The 24,620-nt window shown below is 38.3% G+C and overlaps 1 protein-coding gene and 1 long non-coding RNA gene across 2 annotated transcripts in view; one reads left to right on the forward strand and one right to left on the reverse strand.

The window, feature by feature from the left end:
* LOC128231875 (nitric oxide synthase, brain-like) overlaps positions 1 to 24,620 on the reverse strand; it is a 58,638-nt gene that overhangs the window by 8,543 nt on the left and 25,475 nt on the right. Inside the window, exons 4-21 of the mRNA XM_052945124.1 lie at positions 20,072 to 20,234; positions 19,768 to 19,859; positions 19,210 to 19,351; positions 18,672 to 18,811; positions 17,944 to 18,118; positions 16,958 to 17,059; positions 13,896 to 14,090; positions 13,243 to 13,343; positions 12,527 to 12,671; positions 9,705 to 9,809; positions 6,428 to 6,477; positions 5,798 to 5,947; positions 5,145 to 5,319; positions 3,926 to 4,070; positions 2,995 to 3,073; positions 1,831 to 2,027; positions 1,206 to 1,375; positions 712 to 922 (exon numbers count right to left, since the gene is read on the reverse strand). Coding sequence (XP_052801084.1) covers positions 712 to 922; positions 1,206 to 1,375; positions 1,831 to 2,027; positions 2,995 to 3,073; positions 3,926 to 4,070; positions 5,145 to 5,319; positions 5,798 to 5,947; positions 6,428 to 6,477; positions 9,705 to 9,809; positions 12,527 to 12,671; positions 13,243 to 13,343; positions 13,896 to 14,090; positions 16,958 to 17,059; positions 17,944 to 18,118; positions 18,672 to 18,811; positions 19,210 to 19,351; positions 19,768 to 19,859; positions 20,072 to 20,234 — 2,537 coding nt within the window. The remainder of the gene's footprint in view (positions 1 to 711; positions 923 to 1,205; positions 1,376 to 1,830; positions 2,028 to 2,994; positions 3,074 to 3,925; positions 4,071 to 5,144; positions 5,320 to 5,797; positions 5,948 to 6,427; positions 6,478 to 9,704; positions 9,810 to 12,526; positions 12,672 to 13,242; positions 13,344 to 13,895; positions 14,091 to 16,957; positions 17,060 to 17,943; positions 18,119 to 18,671; positions 18,812 to 19,209; positions 19,352 to 19,767; positions 19,860 to 20,071; positions 20,235 to 24,620) is intronic.
* LOC128231879 (uncharacterized) lies at positions 4,623 to 10,032 on the forward strand. Its single transcript, XR_008260446.1, has 4 exons — positions 4,623 to 4,796; positions 5,134 to 5,344; positions 5,808 to 5,925; positions 9,719 to 10,032. It is a non-coding gene; the product is annotated as an uncharacterized LOC128231879 (long non-coding RNA).

Consider the following 24,620-nt stretch of genomic DNA (forward strand, 5'->3'; position numbering starts at 1 on the left):
AGTAAAATCGGCGCTGATCACACATTAACACATTTGAACTGTTTTTAGTGGTAGAAGTTTTCTACGGCTGAAAGACAGACATTGGTTGCGGGTAAATCATATCCGTCCTAATTTTAATCTTGTGTTGAATTAAATTACGTTTGGATGCCTTTTGACCACTGCCAACGTCGAAAGCGGAATAACTCTTGCGTAATACAATGATTCGGAACACTTCGGCCATATTCCATTGAAAACAACCTGATATTGAAGGTTTACAATGTCAAGATTCTTTACATTCAACTACACTGCAAGTAGATCGCGTAGTAATTTCAATGTAGCAGTTAGACCTAATGACTTTCGTCTATGAATCTTAGTTATGCAATAATGCACTTCACTTTGAATCAATTAGAACTAAGATATTCAAAATTGACGTAAAAACACTAAAATGAGCCCCGATGGCTCGGACTCGCTTGGCTCGAGTTCCTCGTTGGCTCGAACTGGATGTAAAGGACATATTTATTTATACTGAAGGTAAGCATTCCCGTTTGGCTCGATTTTTCCGAAGCTCGAGTTATTATCGCCGGTCCCCTGAAGTTCGAGCCAACGGGGTTCGACTGTATTATTTAAAATTTTACGAACTACTTTTAATAATGTATTGACATAAATCCGGGGTTGTTTGCGATGGAAAATGGCCGAGGTGTTCCGATTGACGACAATGATACAGACGCTTACCCTGAGTCTTATACTTGACAACAGCCACGGTCGCGTGAATCTCCCCGGGGTAGGACTTGAGAGAGGACGAGATGCTGTAGAAACGAGACTGCAGGAGCGGAAGTTGGGTGAGCAGCAGGGACGCTGGTACGCGGAGCGACGGGAACTGGTCCAACACCTGAACTACGTTAGGGTAAGTCTCGTACTTCCACTCCTCATAGATGTGCGAGTCCTGGAAAGATATAGAACACTAAACAGAGATTTAAATGATGTTTTATATTTGACATATATTTTCAAATGAAATACTGTGAACTCATTCATATTCGTGGGATTGATATTTTCGTATTATTTTTCGAAAAAGGACACTTTCTTAGTTGATTAATTTCATGGAATTCCATTTTTAAAGCGCAAAGGAACATTCAATAATTATGTATGTAACCCTGTATGTACCCATATTTCTGCTAATACAGAGCATCACATGATACAAAATGTCTAAATTTTAAACACTCCCGTACATTTGTCAGATTCTCTAGGCTCTCCTTATCACAATCCTTGCTGGCCTGGGTGGCGAACAGCTTCAAAAGGGCCTGACTGGGCGGAGTTGTGATGTCCAGGTATCGTAGGAACGCCGTGTGCAACGTGCACACGGGGAGGCGCGGGTAGGGGTCCCAGGATTTCGTATTGCCTGGAAGAATGAAACATCTTGTAAATGATTAAATGAAATCGACTAAATATTCACTTACAGTCAAAACTTGCTATGTCGAAGTCGTTGGGATAACCCGAAATACTTCGAGATAACGACCATTCGATATAACCAAAATTCAACACGTGTTTATGTTAACCAAACATATCCGAGATTCATTTCGACATAATCAGACTATCGAGATGACCGACATAACGAGTTTCGAGTTATGAGTATTCTGATTATTAAAAGGGCACAATTACAAGACTCAAAGCCACCAACGCTATTGTCAATGACGACAGAGGCCATGCGTGACAGAAGCGATAGCTGGGATTCATATAATGGTATAGTCAAAACTTTTTTATAACTTTGATAATTAGTGAACACGACCTTATCGGTAATCAATATCGACGGACGAAACATTTCACTTCAACCTTTTGTCAAAACGGAAAACTTACCTAATGGGGTTGACCTCTCGTTCATGACCTCGATCTTGATCAGCTGTTCAGGGGGCGGGGCGTTGTGAAGGCGCATCAAGATGGCGTCCACGAGCGGCGGAGCGTTCTCCGAGAATATGGCCACGTGATCCCCTGGATGGTACAGCATTTCACCGGACCCAAGCGTTGCATCGAGCTTGATCAACATCGTCTGTCGACTGCAATGGATTTATGAACTTTATAACTCTGAACTAGTTTCCGTATGCACCATTTAACAAGAGCCGTTCTCAAGCGTATATAAAAATAAACATTAATAAGCTCCCTGAATTCTATTTTTTCTATGCAAATTGATAAATAAAAGAAAACCGAAAAGAAAAACAACAACAGAAAAGAAGAAGACCAACGATGAAGACCAACAAAGGAGAAAAACAAAAAGGAACAACAAAAAACCCAACAAAGAAGATAAAAGAAGAAGAAGACCAACAAAAAAGAACAACAACAAAGAAGAACAACATAAAAGAAGAACAACAAAGAAGAACAACAACAAAAGAGATCAACGGAGAAGAACAACAAAGAAAAAGAACAACAAAGAAGAAGAACAACACAGAAGAACAACAAAGAAGATAAAAAAATATCAACAAAGAAGAAGACCAACAAAGAAAATCAACAAAGAACAAGAATAAAGAACACCAACAAAGAAGAACAACACAGAAGAACAACAAAGAAGTCCAACAAAGAAGAAAATTTAAAACCGGACTTTGAATGCTCGTTAAGCTGGCACATGTTTGTTACAACAAAGAAGAACAACAAAGAAGAACAACAAAGAAGAACAAAAACAAAGAAGAACCACAAAGAATAACAACAAAGAAGACCAACAAAGAAGAAGAACAACAAGGAAGAACACCAAAAAGATTAACCAAAAAGAGGACAACAAAGCAGATCAAGAAAGAAGAACAACAAAGAATATCAACAAAGAAGATCAACAAAGAAGAGGATCAACAAAGAAGATCAACAAAGAAAAATGCCAATAAAGAAGAATACCATCAAAGAAAACCAACAAAGGAGAACAACAAAGAAGAACAACAATGAGAACACCAACAACAAAAAAATATAGAGCCATAGATGTAAGTAGAGCACCTTATAATTATGTTTTTTTGTATAATTGTCATTGATCCATCTACTTACTCCGATTCTTTGGCTTGAAGCTGTGTTCTCTCCATAAATCGACATGGAACAACATTTTTGTTGTGGATGGTGGACAGTGCTGAAGACAGAGTCAAATTTATATATTAAATTCAAAATTGGGTGTCGTTTAGATCTATATCCTTAGTCATCTAAGACGGTTTATAAACCCTTTTTTTTATCATTTTTAGAACATTTTTTAGATTTTTTTATCCGAATATTTGACAAAATATGTAATCTGGAAAATTATATACATTAGATATTTATGATTCCAATATATTTTCAAGAAGTATTCCTTTTGACTGCTGCTTGTTCATACTCGATAAAAAGAATCATGGTAAAAAGTAGCTCTGTATCTTCATTACTTGCGGATCGTATATTCAGGATCTTAGACAATAAAGTAATACATGGTTTGTTTTCAACTGATTTAGATTGTAACGTGTATTCAGTAGGCGGGGAACCAAACTTGACTTCATGTTTGTTAAATTGTCAAGACGCAATCATTTACGATATAGAGTAGTACTAATTAAAGGCCAATGGATGATTCGTTGGCTTTCAAGAAACAAGAATTATAATATTAACTACATTCAAAACCAAATGTTGTTCCTATTTCATGATTTTTCCATACTAGCCAACTTTCGATGGAGTCGCAGTGTACCCCTCATACCATATTCCTAGCATTTTGTTTGTGCATAATACAGTCGAAAGACGTTTGCTCGATATTGTAGGAACCGGCTTAATTAAATACTTCTAGCCTCGCGAATATTGAGTCAAGCGGGAATGCTTACAAAGAGTTAAACAAAATCTGTCCTTAACATCAAGTTCGAACCAACGAGAACATCGATCCAAGCGATATCGAGCCAACGGATTTAGACTCTAGATATAAAATTGTGCCTTTTTCTTACTCAAAAGTATGGCTTTTAAATCAAATTACCTGTGATTGGTTCCGGTTCCTTGTTTCCTGTGGCCGGAGTGACCCTGAACGTATCTGGTGTCCAGTTGTGGTCAGTCTTGGACAGTGTTCCAGCGGCGTCCTGCAACGCGCGGTCATCTCCAGTGCAGAACGTCTCACAGGCCGCCTAGATGAGATATGCAAGTAAAAACGTATGACTTCTAATACATTACCATTCCATCTTGTTACGTTTTACATGTATTTAAAGCTGCACTCTCACAAATTGACTTTTTTGAAATTTGTTTTTAGTTTAGTCTCAGAATCAGCTGATTTAGGTAACAACGCCTTCAGATCAGTCATCTAAGATAACTCACAATGGAACAGATCTCAACTATTTAGAAAACTGCCGAAAATTTCACTTTTCTTAAAGCGTCAGTAGCCAAAACGGTCAATCTGTGAGAGTGCAGCTTTAAGTCACCATTCAGTCCATAAAACGATGAATCTCTTACATAAAACATACTGATAACCTAGATTTTAGAAAACAGCAACCGGTTTGTTCGTCCAAGTTAACTTACACAAAAGAGCCACTAAGCAAACCCCAACGCTCGCCTCGTTTTCCCAAGTCAATCGAAAATAACTCTACCATATGTAAAGCCAGTATTATGGGCCTTGCTATACATGTTTGTATGTTTTCTGGCACCAATTTCCATTTGCATATCTTACCGGTTTTAGGTTATGGCGAAGGATGAAGTGTTTGCACGACGACCCCGAGGCTATCACCAAACAAACGAGCTTATAAAATCACTGATTGGTCGACGGCGTTCGGCTTAACTATATTGGTTGCTATTGAAGAATTAAAATCATTTTCTTCGACATTTATGCGTTCCTGGATGCAGTTTTGAAGTAACTCTGGGTAATTTATGGAAAAGCAATTCGCGTTTTATTTGTGATTAATAATGGCCGATATTTCTAATCGCCGTTCAATATTGGGCAACTGACGTAAAAAGTTACATCCACATTGCATTCCCATTATCTAATTGCTATCGGATAATCAGATTTTAAGCAGTATACAAGACAATCTTTTTGTTATCAGGACTTCCTGACCCCTCGACGCTTCAAGCCTGCCAAAGTAATAATGACCCCCTCCACCCCCTTCAATACCTCGACCCCTTTCCGTAAAGAAATTTCGCCCTCGAACTCATTGGAAATTTCAAGAAGTATAGCCTTTAATTTCTATAGTCCATCTCCAGACGCCGCTCACCTTGAAGACTTCCGTGGCCCACGTGCGGAACGACTCCTCCTGGCCACAGAGCTCATCACCCTCCGCGATCTCGTTGATCCGCTCGGCGCCGAGATTAGCGAACATCTTGTCCAGGTAGTGTGCGAACGCGCAGAAGTTGGGATAGGCACTGGAGCCCAGCCCGAACACCGAGAACCTATGGGTAAAGGGGGATAATTATTGTAAGTTTACAACACGCATTTTACGTGTGTAATAAATGAAACAATTTAATGCCACTTATCTTGAATACATGTGAGAAAATATTAATAATATATCTGCTAGAGAGGGCAATTGATCAGGGTATTTTGCACCTGTAATTGCGAAAAAAAAAAAAAATATTTTTTTTTAATCTTAAGGGCATAATGGATGAAGTTATTTTGGCGTGAACATTTCGAATTAGTCAGCGTCAGTATACAGTCGAACCCCGTTGGCTCCAACTCGCTTGGCTCAAATTCCTCGTTGGCTCGAACTAGATGTAGAGGACCGATTTCTTTATATGGAAGGTGAACAATCCCTCTTGGCTCGAATTTTTCGAGGCTCGAGGTATTTTCCCCGGTCCCTGGGAGTTCGAGCCAACGAGGGTTGACTGTATTAATGTATGCTTCACTTAAATTTTAATCATTTTAACCATTTACCTGACGTTAGAAAGCGGACCAGTCTCCAGTGTGAGGTTGTCCTCAAGCGACTTGAATGTGTCATCTGACGCTTCACTCCCGGCGTCAATTATCTCTATATCGTGCGGCTCCGAGACGCTAAGTCGCAGGTAAGACAACTGCTTGCTTAACCTGGATATGAAAAGTAACTCAAAGATGCACTCTAACAGATTGGACGTTTTGACAATTTGGCGTAAATATCTGAAAACCGGTCATATAAGCTTGCTAATAAAAGATCAGATCGCAATTTTAATACCTACGCTCAAAAATTGAATTGTATTGGTAACGCTTTAAGACAAATTAAAATTTCGGCAGTGAAAATAAGATCCGTTCTATTGTGTGTGCTCCTTCATTACTGATTTAAAAGCATTGATGCCAACATCACCTAATTCTGGGACAAATATTGATAAAGTTGTCATAGTGTTCAAGCTGTGAGAGTATCTATCGAGTTCAATGCAACGAACCTGACAAAATATATTAATTTAAATGTGAATATGAAAACTAATTATTGCTTCAATAGTTAAAATGAATAAAGGGGTATATTTATTAATGGTTTATTTAATTAAATGAAATGTTTTAAGCAGAAACAATCGCAATGCGGGTGAATCTTACTTATCCTTTGTGTCCGGATGCTTGGTTTCCAGCAGGTACTTTGCGAAAGACTGAAAAATACAACGTAATCTTGGTTACAAGCAGCAACGACTATGTTGATAATGTTCAATGTACTAAAGCAACGACGACTATGTTGATGATATTTCAAAGTTATATAGCAACAACGATTATGGAAATGTATCAATTTACTATAGCAACAACGACTATGATGATTTATCAATGTATTAGAGCAACAACGACTTTGATGTTGTTTAAATATGCTAAAGCAACAACGCCAATGATGATGTATCAATGTATTAGAGCAACAACGCCAATAATGATGTGTCAATGTATTAGACGACCATGATGATATATCCATGTATTAGAGCAACAACGACTATGATGATATATCCATGTATTAGAGCAACAACGACCATGATGATGTATCCATGTATTAGAGCAACAACGACCATGATGATGTATCCATGTATTAGAGCAACAACGACTATGATGATGTATCCATGTATAAGAGCAACAACGACTATGATGATGTATCCATGTATTAGAGCAACAACGACCATGATGATGTATCCATGTATTAGAGCAACAACGACTATGATGATGTATCAATGTATTAGAGCAACTACGCCCATGATGATGTATCCATGTATTAGAGCAACAACGACTATGATGATGTATCCATGTATAAGAGCAACAACGACTATGATGATGTATCCATGTATAAGAGCAACAACGACTATGATGATGTATCCATGTATTAGAGCAACAACGACCATGATGATGTATCAATGTATTAGAGCAACAACGACCATGATGATGTATCCATGTATTAGAGCAACAACGACCATGATGATGTATCCATGTATTAGAGCAACAACGACTATGATGATGTATCCATGTATTAGAGCAACAACGACTATGATGATGTATCCATGTATAAGAGCAACAACGACTATGATGATGTATCCATGTATAAGAGCAACAACGACTATGATGATGTATCCATGTATTAGAGCAACAACGACTCTGATGATGTATCCATGTATTAGAGCAACAACGACCATGATGATGTATCCATGTATTAGAGCAACAACGACTATGATGATGTATCCATGTATAAGAGCAACAACGACCATGATGATGTATCCATGTATTAGAGCAACAACGACCATGATGATGTATCCATGTATTAGAGCAACAACGACTATGATGATGTATCCATGTATTAGAGCAACAACGACTATGATGATGTATCCATGTATTAGAGCAACAACGACTATGATGATGTATCAATGTATAAGAGCAACAACGACTATGATGATGTATCCATGTATTAGAGCAACAACGACTATGATGATGTATCCATGTATTAGAGCAACAACGACCATGATGATGTATCCATGTATTAGAGCAACAACGACTATGATGATGTATCCATGTATTAGAGCAACAACGACTATGATGATGTATCCATGTATAAGAGCAACAACGACCATGATGATGTATCCATGTATTAGAGCAACAACGACCATGATGATGTATCCATGTATTAGAGCAACAACGACTATGATGATGTATCCATGTATTAGAGCAACAACGACTATGATGATGTATCCATGTATTAGAGCAACAACGACTATGATGATGTATCAATGTATAAGAGCAACAACGACTATGATGATGTATCCATGTATTAGAGCAACAACGACCATGATGATGTATCCATGTATTAGAGCAACAACGACTATGATGATGTATCCATGTATTAGAGCAACAACGACCATGATGATGTATCCATGTATTAGAGCAACAACGACTATGATGATGTATCCATGTATTGTATTAGAGCAACAACGACTATGATGATGAATCAATGTATTAGAGCAACAACGACTATGATGATGAATCAATGTATTAGAGCAACAACGACTATGATGATGAATCAATGTATAAGGGCAACAACGACTATGATGATGTATTCATGTATTAGAGCAACAACGACTATGATGATGTCTCCATGTATTAGAGCAACAACGACTATGATGATGTATCAATGTATAAGGGTAACAACGACTATGATGATGAATCAATGTATTAGAGCAACAACGACTTTGATGATGAATCCATGTATTAGAGCAACAACGACTATGATGATGTATCCATGTATTAGAGCAACAACGATCAATGTATTAGAGCAACAACGACTCTGATGATGAATCAATGTATTAGAGCAACAACGACTCTGATGATGAATCAATGTATTAGAGCAACAACGACTCTGATGATGAATCAATGTATTAGAGCAACAACGACTATGATGATGTATCCATGTATTAGGGCAACAACGACTATGATGATGTATCCATGTATTAGGGCAACAACGACTATGATGATGAATCCATGTATTAGGGCAACAACGACTATGATGATGAATCCATGTATTAGGGCAACAACGACTATGATGATGAATCAATGTATTAGGGCAACAACGCCCATGATGATGTATCAATGTATTAGAGCAACAACGACCATGATGATGTATCAATGTATTAAAGCAACAACGACTATGATGATGTATCAATGTATTAGAGCAACTACGCCCATGATGATGTATCAATGTATTAAAGCAACTACGACTATGATGATGAATCAATGTATTAGAGCAACAACGACTATGATGATGAATCAATGTATTAGAGCAACAACGACCATGATGATGTATCAATGTATTAGAGCAACAACGACTATGATGATGTATCAATGTATTAGAGCAACAACGACCATGATGATGTATCAATGTATTAAAGCAACAACGACTATGATGATGTATCAATGTATTTGAGCAACTACGCCCATGATGATGTATCAATGTATTAAAGCAACTACGACTATGATGATGAATCAATGTATTAGAGCAACAACGACTATGATGATGAATCAATGTATTAGAGCAACAACGACCATGATGATGTATCAATGTATTAAAGCAACTACGACTATGATGATGTATCAATGTATTAGAGCAAAAACGCCCATGATGATGTATCAATGTATTAGAGCAACAACGGATATGATGATGAATCAATGTATTAGAGCAACAACGACTTTGATGTTGTGTAAATTTACTATAGCAACAACCATTATGGTGATGCTTCAATATGCTTTAAGAACAACGACTATGGGGATGTTTCAATGTACCAGAGCAACAACGATGTTATATCGCAACATCGAACATGTCGATGATGTTTCAAATTTATTCACATTTCAAATATCTTACCTCGCCATTTTCAGGTGGGTCTCCATTTCCGAACGTGCTCGTGACAATCAGCACGAGCGCCTCATGCTCGAGTTCTGTGACGTCATAGTCATCCATACAGCACACCTGGAAAAAAGTGGTTATTTCGTCTATTCATTGTACAAACATGTAACATTTGTAGCAAAAATATCATCTAAGGAATTCGTTGGTTCTTAAACAATTCTTGACGTTTTAAGGCTCGAACATTTTTGACGGTCAAAATAATTCAACAAAAACAAACTATGTTGCCTTGAACTTAGTTCGACTAATTGGATGCACATTTGGAATGTATTTACGATATATCCGCATGCCAGTTTTTTAAAAACAGAGTTAAAGTAAATCCACATGACTGAACAATATTATATATTGCAAAAATGGTTTATTCAAAACATTATTTCGCGTAAAACGAAACCTATGATACGAGAAATATTAGTTAAACCAGATGTTCAGCTTAGGTGTTGCACGAACACATAAATTATTATGCAAAATATCTAGGTGATTCACTTTAATACTTTATGAAAATACAGTTTATATTCTTCGCTTTTTTCGGAATTTAGGAAGGGTTCAATAAGTTCGTTTTTGAAACTTTATTTTAGACATGAAACGTATATGAACAGCCAGAACAGCTATATGAAAAAAAACAAGTTAAAAACTAAAAGCGGACAATTCCTATTTTTATTTTGTTTTATCATTTGTAGAAGGTTACACGTAACCATAACTGGCGACGATAAAAGTATGGAAACGTTTTGTGAGCACCCTACAGTGATCAGTCGGCTGGTTATTGTGATGGCTATGGTGTTTGAAGATCACTAGAACTCAAATAGGGCCTGTTTTATTCAAAGCTGAAGATTATTATTAGTCGGCGCCCAGAAGGGCGTCGACTATATTTGATATTACTTTAGAAATATTCCAACTTAGGGACTAGTTCATAAATTGCAGCACAATGCTTTCAATAGTTTCCACGTTGCGCCCAGAAGGGCGCCGACTATATTTGATATGATATTACTTTAGAAATATTCCAACTTAGGGACTAGTTCATAAATTGCAGCACAATGCTTTCAATAGTTTCCACGTTGCATGATAAAATATGAAGTTTAGTTTGTTTTATAAAACTTTACACTTAATTGATAATGAAACCTTAAATTATAATAGCCCTGCTTATCATTATGAAAATTTTGATTTTAAATACCAACTCAATCATAACAACTCGGCCATCTCCGAGATAGATACAGGCCGTGGTGTTCCGATTGATATCAAATAGATGGAGGTTACACGGTACTATTAAAATATCCATTTATGTTTGTAAACCTCCTACGCAGTAACCTCCCTTGGTGACAGCAAAAATGCCGAGTTTTGAAAAATTAACCTCGAGCTTAATTGTTTGTTTTGAAAATGTCATTCGAAGGAATCAACTCCAGATAATTCCCCTTTGATGTATAGTATTTTTATCCCCGTTCTATATAATCATATGAGTGAAATGTGTTACAAAAACTTATACAAAATATAAAACAAGGAATTTACATAACATGCCGGTACAAATAAAAGGTGAAATTCATGCTATTGAAATCTATGTATTAGACCATTAACTCTATTTTATCCGAAGAAACGAATGTATATTTTTGTTATAATTTAGTTTAAACCGAAGGATTAGCTTGGGGAAAACCCCCAGAATATCTATAATTCCGGGCTTAAACTATTCTATCGTAACCACTAGCGTATCCAGGGGGGGGGGGCGCACCCGGCGCACGCCCCCCCTAAAATTCCCAGAGCTTACATGTTCTTTGGTATGGAAACAATAAAATATACTATATTTTCCTTTTTTTTCTTCGCTCGCTTCGCTCGCGTATCTTTATACAACATTGCCTTTTGAGATGTACTCGTACACAACACAGAGTGCACGCAATTTAAACCTTCCCGCCTTCCCTTACTGTAATAATTCGGCACTATATAACATGATCATGTTGATGCTCCGTAAAACCCATACAAACAAACACATCAGTCAATTAATTTCCTTTGGGTACATTTATACGACAACAAATATGGCTGTGCCGTCAAGTCCCAAACGCCCCAAGAAACAGAAGAGTTTGCACAGTTTCTTTAGCAACAAAGAAAAAGAAAGAAGAAAAGCAATTTTAAATTGGTTGATCTAGGCAAATATGACTTGTTCACTGTTCCACCATGCATGTAGATATGATGCAATTGGAGCATATGTTTGTCGTTTAAATATCACGGATTTCTTCAAGCGCCGTGGATATTTGCCTCGAATCAGAGAGATAAATACTGAACGTACGATAACGACATTGATCGCCGTGGAAAGGCATCAAAATTCCTCTTCGAATGCACTATATTTCGACAAAATCGGTTGAATAATAAAATACTTACGGCTATTTTTCTGTGTTTTGTTTACACTTTCTTTCTCCAATTATTAGCGTAAAATGACGTCACGTATATACAAATTATATAAACCACTTAGTCGTCCTAATAGAAACCTCGTTATGATATTAGAACTATAGGTATGCCTCTGGATCTGCTAGTGCAACCTTTAGAGTGATTAAAAGTTACGCCCCCCCTAACCCAAAATCCTGGATCCGCCCCTGGTAACAATATTATTAACCATAATGTCCTTCCAATATATGTACACCCAACATAAAACAAAAAAATATCATTGAAATAATAACCATTTTTGGTTATCTGCATGCACGTTTTTCTTCTAATTTCATTGCGCCGACTTGATGCTATGCATCAACTTTTTTCTTGTATTGCAATGGTCTAGCTTAATCTCTCATTAATTGTTGTCCACTTACCCTGGCGTCAAAAGCGTGCTTGAAGATCTGACAGAGTGTCTTGGCGAACCCTTCGGACTTTCCAGTCTCAGTGGCGTACAGGATCACACATTTTACCCGCCGAGCCAAAGCTTTGCCCATCAATTTAGCAGAGAACTTCACCGCTCTGAAATGTATGATCATTATTGTTATAAGGGATGGGTAAATGCTTTAAGCTCGGACTTTCCCTACTGGTACGCCCGGCTAAGGCCTTACTCATCAACTTTGCCGAGAACATTACCGCTCTGAAATATATAAATGAGTCATTATCGTTATAAGGGAATGGGCCATGTTTAAAGCGAATCACTCGGACTTTCCGTTTTGGATTTCCCCGCGAGCGACCTTACCCGTCAACTTTGCCGAGAACTTTTTCGCTCTGAAATATCCAGTTGGATGTTGTTTTTTCCCCTGTTTCAATATATAACACGCTTGCTTTGTTTTTGATAGAGTTGTTACTTGACTCTGAGTAGAACATGTATATAGATATTAGAACATAGACAAGTCTAAACAATGGTAATTGCTCTTTGAAGCCGATGTACATTATGCTACTTTTTAACTTCTGTTATAAGATTTTGATTTTCGTATATATAAGTAAATTAATTCCCTCGTATACCAATAAACAAATATTTTTTAGCAGACAGTAATCTCATTTTAGCTCTTTCGCGTTTCCGGCAGCCAGATAAAAACAGCAGTAATACCTGGCAAGTTCCCGGAAGCCGATCTTCCTCCGCGGCCGATCGGTTGAAGAGCGCGTCCGTTCCTTGTCTTTCTTCCACACGTGCGTCTTCCAAGCGTCCGTCTGAATCAAAGCATGATATGGGATACTTTAAAGTATGCTTATCCTTTATGCTGTATGAACGCAGTAGGGCACGCGAACAAATTCCATGAAGCGCGCTAGCGCTTTTTGGTCTATTGCTCGCTTGTCCTACTGCTCTAAACATGAGACAAACAACATGGGCGGTTAAAGTGACACTCGTATTTAAAACCGATACATACACATAACAAACAAACATTTTGAGTGATAAACCTATCACTTCTTACTATATCATGTTTTATGGAAAGTATTAAATACTGATAACAAGATTGTAACCGTGTATTTCGTAGCTGAAAACGCAAAAAAATATTAAATGACAGTGATCAACTTTCACCTCATTAGGTAGAAATACTTTGTTTTCTGCACTTTTATTACAAAATAAACACGTTATTCTACATATGAATAATTATTTTGGAAATTTATTTATCATTTTCAGTAAATTAAAACAGCTGTATCGATTGTGGTACATCTTATTTGGGAGTATGAGTGCATCTTAAAGTGAAACAACGTCGTGTTTATTAAAATAACGTTACCCACCTGGTACTCATAGCTAGGCTTAAGCTTATAGGCCAACATCTCCTGGTGAAACACGGGAAGTAGCGACCCACTCATGGGCGGCACGATCCATACCCAGTCTGCCGGACATCCGCCGCGCAGTTTCTGCTCGTTGTCCAGGTGCTTCATGAAGGAGTCGGAGGCCGCGTGATGATCTGTGATTGTCACGCCTTGAGACTGCAAGACAGTAAACACCGAAGTATAAAGCAAATGGCGAACTGGTACCTTTTTTTTCTTTTTTTTATATTTTGTTATTTATCTAAAGAAACCCGTAAGTCCCTTTTAACAGGATCCTACCATTGGTATCATCATAATGTTTTTTTTAATGAATGGGACTTCAACGACTTTAAAGCTGCACTCTCACAGATTGAACGTTTTGACAACTTTTTTATTTTTGTCTTTGAACGAGCGAATTTTTGCGAAAATCCATTGAAACCAGTGATATAAGACTGCTGACAAAATATCAGTTCGCAGATTTTGATATTTAAGTACGTAAATGATGTTTTATAAACAATAATTTTCGAACGGAAATATGAAAATCTACGATCTGATTCTTTGTCAGCAATCTTATATCATTGCAGATCTTTACGCAAAAATTTGCACGTTCCAAGACAAAAAATAAAAAAAAAGTTGTTAAAATGGTCAATCTGTGAGAGTGCAGCTTTAAGGAAAACCAATCGATTGAAATAAACAGACGACACAGATTATCCATGCAAATTACCAGAATAGTGTTTTTTATATCCACGAAATGGCAAAACACACAATGACCTTAAAATTTTAAAATATGAATTGTAACAACACTGGAAAGGTAAATTAATCGAGTTTCAACCATCATATCAACAAATATACCGACAATGACTTCAGAAAAGAAGACGCCTCTTGCGCATTGTGTACTTTCATTGTTTTATATATAATTTGACCGGTTCCAATTTAACACATATCTAAGGAATGGATATGATAGAGAGATTTTCTCGCTACCTTTACCCGTGGATTGTTCTCAAACGAGGTGCAACATTTATTCAACCACTTCCTTGATTAGCCAAGAATCTTCTAGCCAGGCCTCGGAGCCACATTACCAGACGCACGTTTGATATTCGGATTACCAAACATACTTTCCACCATTCAATGTTTCATAACTCATAACAATAACATTTCACATTATAATTTATTTCGAACATAATTTGAAAATAACCTTTTTTGTTGGTTGTTTCTAATTTCATGTAAAGGTTGTTGGTAATTCCAGAAGTATTAAGGTGGGCGCCTTAACCACAGGATTTATAATTCAGAGCCGAAATGTCTACGTTTTGTGTTAAATTATTTCAGATATATGTTCAACAAACTATATATATTAATTTCTAATGCCTTGGACATATGACAATATGGCCTTTGATGTCGCGTCTGTAATTAAAGTTGCAAGGAATTTTGCCATTAAAGTTCTAATATAGGAAAAATGGACCCATACAATTATAAGTATATAAAAGCTGCACAAGCGGTTGAACCATTTAATTAGATAAAATGTAAAAATGAAACAGAGTTATAAGTTCAGTTGCAGGAATATGATTCATCATAATGCATAAATCGACCAAAGGGGGCATGCATGGATTCATTCAACAATCACTTAATTGGCGGTTTTGTTGATATCAAATTTGTTTTAGTTTTGCTTTAAAGGGTTTCGGCGACTTCGAAACCTGTTGAGAAAGTTTCACTTGAAGTAACACACGCATGATTTTGTGTACAGTTTCAACATGATGGTGGAGCCTTTTCCTGTAGCCATTATTTATAAAAAAAATCCCAAACAATGATTCTGCATATGGTCTATTGGCTGTTAATATAAAATGGTGTTTCAACACACGTGTTGGATGTCTGTCCGACATGTCGTTTTTTAAAGTAAACAAGTTTTAGGATGGAACGAATAGACGAAGCTGCCCTCGGAGGAGGTCTCGAAAGTTTCAATTAATATTTTAAGTTTTCGTAAACGATACAAACGATAACACTGTTTTTCAATGAATTTGAAACTGTTAAAACAAATACACAATTCATGAAACCGATATAAAACCAAAATCAGTTTATTAAAAACAAAAACGCCCTAAGAAAGTTCGTCATTTGGTACTTCTAAATTGACCTATTTGGTACTTGTAAAGTGGCATATTTGGTACTTGTAAAGTGACATATTTGATACTTGTAAAGTGACATATTTGGTAATTGTAAAGTGACATATTTGGTACTTGTAAAGTGACATATTTATTTAAACATGTTTTTTTTGTGCGTGACAGCCGTGTTTATACTTTGGTCTTGTTTTTTGTTTCATTATTATTGAAAAGGAATAACAAAACAGGGAACATCTGTTAACATTGCTCGTTATCATATTTGAATTTACTATATATTGACGTTATTTATCTGTTTCAATGCTTATGATTGATGTATTATTATTGGCAATAAATACTCCGATTATACTGATTAAAGCTACAATTGGGAGTTTTGACAGTTTTTGTCTCACAAACAGCTGATTTTGCATCATTTTTGCACCAATACATTAAAAACAATCATATAAGATAACTCACAATAGAATATATCTCATTAGTTAAAAAACCCCGAAAACTCAATAATGTTTTTCTTAAAACATCCATTTACGACCTCAAAAATGAAAAACTGCGATCTCATATTTAGTCAGCCTTCTTCACTTGTTCCAAACATTTACGCAAAAATTGGCTCAAAGTTGTCAAAATATTTTAATTGTGAGATAGCAGCTTTAAACTAAACAAATGGAAAACGTGTATGTACTCAATAATATTACATGCAATTGAACTACAATCAAACCCCGTTGGCTCGAACTCGTTTGGCTCGATTTCCTCGCTGGGTCGAACTGGATGTAAAGGACCGAATACTCTCTACTAAATGTAAGCATTCGCGCTTGGCTCGAATTTCCCGAGGCTCGAGGTATTTTCGCCGGTCCCTGGGAGTTCGAGCCAACGGGTTTCGACTGTAATTTCCTTTTTTTCCAAAACATACTAATATATCAAATCTGCGTTACTGCCACTACGTACCTGGAAGCTGTGTAGGACGGCGACGTTCACCTCGACCAATGTCCGGTCTTTCCACAGCGAGGACGACTTCCGGGTGTCAAACCCGATGCGTTTGGCGATATCCTGTTGAAGGGAAATACGAAGTAATGTTAACTTATTTTCTTTACAACGAGTTTGAAACAAGTTTCCACAACATTCGTTCACAACTCTTTTTGGGACGTTGTTACGCGAGGGTGTGACCTTGTGTTGTGACGCGAGGGTGTGACCTTGTGTTGTGACGCGAGGGTGTGACCTTGTGTTGTTACGCGAGGGTGTGACCTTGTGTTGTTGTTACGCGAGGGTGTGACCTTGTGTTGTTGGGGAAATAATAATTTGGAAGGCATAACTTGTATCAAAATCACACATGAATAATTTTTGAATATGTTTTGATGTACTTTGAAATACTAATATAATACCCTCCATTTCTCAAATGATTATTTTAATTATCATCATCATCATCATCATCATCATCATCATCATCATCACCATCATCATCATCATCATCATCATCATCATCATCATCATCATCATCATAATCAACATAATCATCATCATCATCATCATCATCATCATCATCATCATCATCATCATCATCATCATCATCATCATCATCACATTTGTTTAAGTATATATAATACTAAATGTTTGAATAAAATTTCATTCTGATTCTGATTCATATTGGGGATACATATCTGGTCGGTTATTCTGTGGGCTACTTTTACCCTGCGTTGCTCATGTACTTGTGTTTGTCTTACAGGACAGTTGAAACTCCGAAAAAAACAACAACGTTAAATGTTAAATCAATATGTCTCTGGTTTAAATTGAATGAAAACACCGCAATAAGTCGTGCAGTTTTCTTTTGAAATGTTATTAGGAAAATAGACCTCGAACATTCAATCATTCTACCATGTAGTCTTAAAGACCCCCCCCCCCCCCCCACCCACACACAAAACAAACGAGAAGCGTACCTCGAGTAAATTATATCTGAAAGGGTCACACAGATCCCTGGCCCCAATTTCCGTCCCCATGAACCAGCCATTAAAAGGGGCCGCGACGAAGAGTAGACCACCGCAGTCAAACACCATACTGGAGACAGCCGGAAGTGCGTACCACCTCAGGCCCATGTCCGCGAACCAAGGGAACCTGCAACACGATCATAGAGGGTGTTCAATCACACAATGTAAACGTTTCTATTTCAGAAAGAAAACACCACGTTGGCAGACTTAACACGTGACACGTCACTAGCGGATCCAGGGATCCGCCTCCACCCCCTTTACTAAAGTCGCACAAGTTTATTTGATTTCAATAAAGGAGAAAACAAGTGATTTAAAACGCCCAAAACGCACCATTTCGTGCTAGAAATTGTTCCCCAACCCCTCTTTACTCTTTTTAAAGTTTAAGCCAAACAATTTTCGGTTCTGAGGGAAGGGCGCAAGGTTACGCCCCCTTCTAACGTGGTTTCCCGGATCCGCACCTGCACCCAACGCAAACTGGCACCATGTTTTTTTTTCCATTTTTAAATTACACTTATCCCTGCCCATTCTTTGTATCGTTTATCGAAAAAAAATACAAGGACATGCCAATATATATAACAATGATTATAAATCAGTTCTCATACGTTTTCCATTCACTATTAATTACAAGCACAGACAAAATAACACAACAAGACGTCACCATTCTGACTTCATCAACGTACTTAGGATGTTTGAAATGGACCTCGAGGATGAGTTCCGGGGGAATCTCGAACAACTCGGGGTCATGGCCGTTAGCCTGCAGGACGAGCGGAAGTACGTCAAACCGCGTCCCCTTGCCCTTCCAACCCAGCTTCTGACACACCTGTAGATGGAAAGAAACATTTAAAAATTAAAGCAAAGAAAGATAAATTTAAATGTATCTGTATTTATTGGGGCCACTGTAACACATGTGTGGATCGAAGAATTCTTGCAGCCATAAAATGCAGCGATCAATTTTGCCTACCCCTGGACAAAAAAGGCATTTACTTTTAGATAAAACAGCAAAACTTATAGCCGACTATAATGCTGAAACCAATTGCCGACTTTTTACCGACTGCCAACAACCTTTTACGACATCTGTTAACCAACTGGCCTAATAACCAACTGGCGACCAGTGGTTGTCGGATGTTGGCGATCGGTCGTGGTTCATCTGTGACTTGGTCTTAATAAGGCCCATCATACCACAAGCACTTGTTTTCCCCTTGTATCAGAGTCACATACCTGTGTAAGCTCAACATTTGAGGGATCGCCAACCACACTTCCGTCCTCCTGCTTATACCCGGCGTAGCGGATAAACTGCTGGTTCCAAACCCGGAAGTCGTGCTTCCCGTCCGTCCGTGGCGGGAACACGGTGATGGCCGACCTGTCGGAGAGAAATGGGGATGCGTCGTTATTTCATGTATAGATTTTTGGCCAAGCTGCAGTGTATATTGTAGATATATTGTTACGCATCGACTGACAAACATTTACAGTGAAAACTCGCTGTCGCGAATTTATTGGTACCTCAGAAAATTCTTCGAGATAATGAACATTCCATACAACCGAACCACAAAACATGTCTAACTAAACCTAAAAAGAAATGGTCGAAATAACCGGAACATCGAGATAACAGTTCGACGACATTCGACTGTATACTAAAATGCGGTACATGAATAAAAATTTCGAACACTTAACAAAAAAAAAGCATATTGATTGTGTTTGGTTAAATAACAATATATCTAAACCATACCAATCAAATCAACCAGAAAATGACTGACATGTTCCAAAACCTTTAAATACCTGATATTTCCTTTGTTTGTTCCATACTTGATGTGGTTACAGATGGCCTCAAACATTCCACGAGCAGTGGTGATATGGCGGGCGTCGAAAACCTGCAAGGGAAAAACGCCATTTTTAAAAAAATAATATAAATAGATTCGTTTAAATGTTTGATTTTTGTATATATTTGTTCGTTTTAATGTGTTAACGTACTTTCCGTTCTGTAATTCTCTCACTATCGACCATGACTTGCCGTCAAAGGCCTACGTAAATGGCATCATAGCCTTTAACATCATGAAATATGCTATGATTCGTCTTTCATCACCTGTAATTTGGACCACTGTATCCGACCGATACACCGAGGTGCGTTCCTCCACGCCGTTTTGGCGCCGAACGTCAGTTCTGCCGTGGTAAGTTCGTACGTTCCCGACGTTAACACAGCCTTCTCCACTTCCGTCCAGCGGTTCGTGTGTGCTGGAGTGTTCGACCTGAAAAGTATACGGATAGACGGCGAATGGTTAGTTGTTCGTAGGAGTTAAGTCTGATAGATGGAAACACGGGTGTCAACTTTATACAGGTATGAATTTGACTTAGATTCGTTGAGAGGATTATAAGCGAAAGGCAGTATTTTGAGACGACGTACTTTGTGGCACACTTTCTTCTTTCCTTCATAAACGTATTTCGAACATTTTTTACGGTTAACAGACGCTAGCTCTAAAAGTTAAAACTGTTCGAAAATCTTTTATTTTTTAAAGAACACTTCTATGTTAGACCAGGTGTTGTAAATTTATCGAACTTTAATAAAATATCACCATAAGTGTTCTTTTAAGGTTATTTTCACACACAAATGAAGCTTTTATTACGAACTATAGAAGCAGTAAAATGGCACTATAAATGAATAACAAAAATCGAGAAAACATGACATATTGACGAGAAAGAATTTCAAATATTGTTGATATATTATCCTTTCTAAGTAATTCACGTGAATACGATAGAAAATAATGTGCCACGACTCCACTGTGTTGTAACTCAATATTCAACTTAAGTCAATGTTACGGTCATACAGCATTGACTTCATTCACTCGTTTGGTCAGTCATTAATAACAAGTTATCCGATTAGCTACATCGTTCTTATATCCAGTTAAGACCAATATTGAATACCAGCCCAGATGTAATATAAAAGTACGGTATTTCGCGCGTTTATCCAAAATGATGTTCGATGGAAATGTCAGAGACGTTTCGCGGACAGGTGAAAGGAGTTCCGAATAGTTAACACACCCAATATAAACGGCAATGTCCACACATCCGATATCAACAGTTCATATACCCGATATCAACAGTAATGTTCACACACCCATATCAAAAGTTCATACACCGGATATCAGCAGTTAACTCACCCGGTATCAACAATTCATACACCCGTTATAAACTGTACATACACCCGTAATCAACAGTCCATACACCCGTTATCAACAGTTCATACACCCGTTATCAACAGCCCATACACCCATTATCAAAAGTATCAACAGCCCATACAACCATTATCAACAGTTCATACACCCGTAATCTACAGTACATACACCCGTTATCAACATTACATACACAATATATCAACCGTCAATACACCCGTTATCAACAGCCCATACACCCGTCATCAACAGTTCATAGATCCGTTATCAACAGTCCATACACCCGTTATCAACAGTCCATATACCCATTATCAACAGTCCATATACCCGTTATCAACAGTCCATATACCCGTTATCAACAGTCCATACACCCGTTATCAACAGTCCATATACCCGATATCAACAGCCCATACACCCGTTATCAACAGCCCATACACCCGTCATCAACAGTCCATACACCCGTTATCAACAGCCCATACACCCGTCATCAACAGTTCATACATCCGTTATCAACAGCCCATACACCCGTCATCAACAGTTCATACATCCGTTATCAACAGTCCATACACCCGTTATCAACAGTCCATATACCCATTATCAACAGTCCATATACCCGTTATCAACAGTCCATATACCCGTTATCAACAGTCCATACACCCGTTATCAACAGTCCATATACCCGATATCAACAGCCCATACACCCGTTATCAACAGCCCATACACCCGTCATCAACAGTCCATACACCCGTTATCAACAGCCCATACACCCGTCATCAACAGTCCATACATCCGTTATCAACAGCCCATACACCCGTCATCAACAGTTCATACATCCGTTATCAACAGTCCATACACCCGTTATCAACAGTCCATATACCCGTCATCAACAGTTCATACACCCGTTAGCAACAGTCCATACACCCGTCATCAACAGTTCATATACCCGTCATCAACAGTCCATACACCCGTTATCAACAGTCCATACACCCGTCATCAACAGTTCATACATCCGTTATCAACAGCCCATACACCCGTTATCAACAGTTCATATACCCGTTATCAACAGTCCATACACCCGTTATCAACAGCCCATACACCCGTCATCAACAGTTCATACATCCGTTATCAACAGTCCATACACCCGTTATCAACAGTCCATATACCCGTTATCAACAGTCCATACACCCGTTATCAACAGCCCATACACCCGTTATCAACAGTCCATACACCCGTTATCAACAGTCCATACACCCGTTATCAACAGCCCATACACCCGTTATCAACAGTCCATACACCCGTTAGCAACAGTCCATATACCCGATATCAACAGTCCATACACCCGTTAGCAACAGTCCATATACCCGATATCAACAGTCCATACACCCGTTATCAACAGTCCATACACCCGTTAGCAACAGTCCATATACCCGATATCAACAGTCCATACACCCGTTAGCAACAGTCCATATACCCGATATCAACAGCCCATACACCCGTTATCAACAGTCCATACACCCGTTAGCAACAGTCCATATACCCGATATCAACAGTCCATACACCCGTTAGCAACAGTCCATATACCCGATATCAACAGTCCATACACCCGTTATCAACAGTCCATACACCCGTTATCAACAGCCCATACACCCGTTATCAACAGCCCATACACCCGTCATCAACAGTTCATAGATCCGTTATCAACAGTCCATACACCCGTTATCAACAGTCCATATACCCGTTATCAACAGTCCATACACCCGTTATCAACAGTCCATATACCCATTATCAACAGTCCATACACCCGTTATCAACAGTCCATATACCCGTTATCAACAGTCCATACACCCGTTATCAACAGTCCATATACCCGTTATCAACAGTCCATACACCCGTTATCAACAGTCCATATACCCATTATCAACAGTCCATACACCCGTTATCAACAGCCCATACACCCGTTATCAACAGTCCATATACCCGTTATCAACAGTCCATATACCCGTTATCAACAGTCCATACACCCGTTATCAACAGTCCATATACCCGTTATCAACAGTCCATACACCCGTTATCAACAGCCCATACACCCGTTATCAACAGTCCATACACCCGTTATCAACAGTCCATATACCCGTTATCAACAGTCCATACACCCGTTATCAACAGTCCATATACCCATTATCAACAGTCCATATACCCGTTATCAACAGTCCATACACCCGTTATCAACAGTCCATATACCCATTATCAACAGTCCATATACCCGTTATCAACAGTCCATATACCCGTTATCAACAGTCCATACACCCGTTATCAACAGTCCATATACCCATTATCAACAGTCCATACACCCGTTATCAACAGCCCATACACCCGTTATCAACAGCCCATACACCCGTTATCAACAGCCCATACACCCATTATCAACAGTCCATACACCCTATATCAACAGTCCATACACCCGTTATCAACAGTTCATAGCACCGTTATCAACAGTCCATACACCCGTTATCAACAGTTCATACAACCGTTATCAACAGTACATGCACCCTATATCAACAGTCCATACACCCGTTATCAACAGTTCATACCCCCGTTATCAATAGTCCATACACCCGTTATCAACAGTTCATACAAGCGTTATCAACAGTACATACACCCGTTATCAACAGCCCATACACCCATTATCAACAGTTCATACACCCGTTATCAACAGTACATACACCCGATATGAACAGTCCATACACCCGTTATCAACAGCCCATACACCCGTTATCAACAGTACATACACCCGATATGAACAGTCCATACACCCGTTATCAACAGCCCATACACCCGTTATCAACAGTTCATACCCCCGTTATCAACAGTTCATACTCCTGATATCAAAATTATCATAAAACCGAGTTCATACTCCATCATACACCCAATATCAACCGCTCGAACTCGTGATATCAACAGTGCATACACCCTATATCAACCGTTAATACTCCTGATATGAACAGTTCATGCCCCCAATATAAATAGTTCATATACCCGATATCAACAGTGCATTTGCATGATGCCAACAGTTCGTACACCCGATATAAACAGTTATGTTATTTCACTCGATATCAAAAGCCCATACACCCGATATCAACAGTACATACTACTGATGTCAACAGTTCGTACACCCGATATAAACAGTTATGTTCATTCACCCGATATCCAGAGCCCATACAACCGATATCAACAGTACATACTACTGATATCATCAGTTCTTGCACCCGATATTAACAGTTTATACACCCGATATCAACCGTAACGATCACACACCAGGTATCAACAGTGCATATACCCGATATCAACCGTAACGATCACATACCAGGTATCAACAGTTCATATTTGACGCTTATAAGTAACAGAAACATATAGGGAATCAATTTTGCGTATTTGATGAACATTATCCTTGTTGGGTGTGCTTAA

The sequence above is a fragment of the Mya arenaria genome, chromosome 4 (assembly GCF_026914265.1).
Source record: "Mya arenaria isolate MELC-2E11 chromosome 4, ASM2691426v1".
Taxonomy (NCBI): domain Eukaryota; kingdom Metazoa; phylum Mollusca; class Bivalvia; order Myida; family Myidae; genus Mya; species Mya arenaria.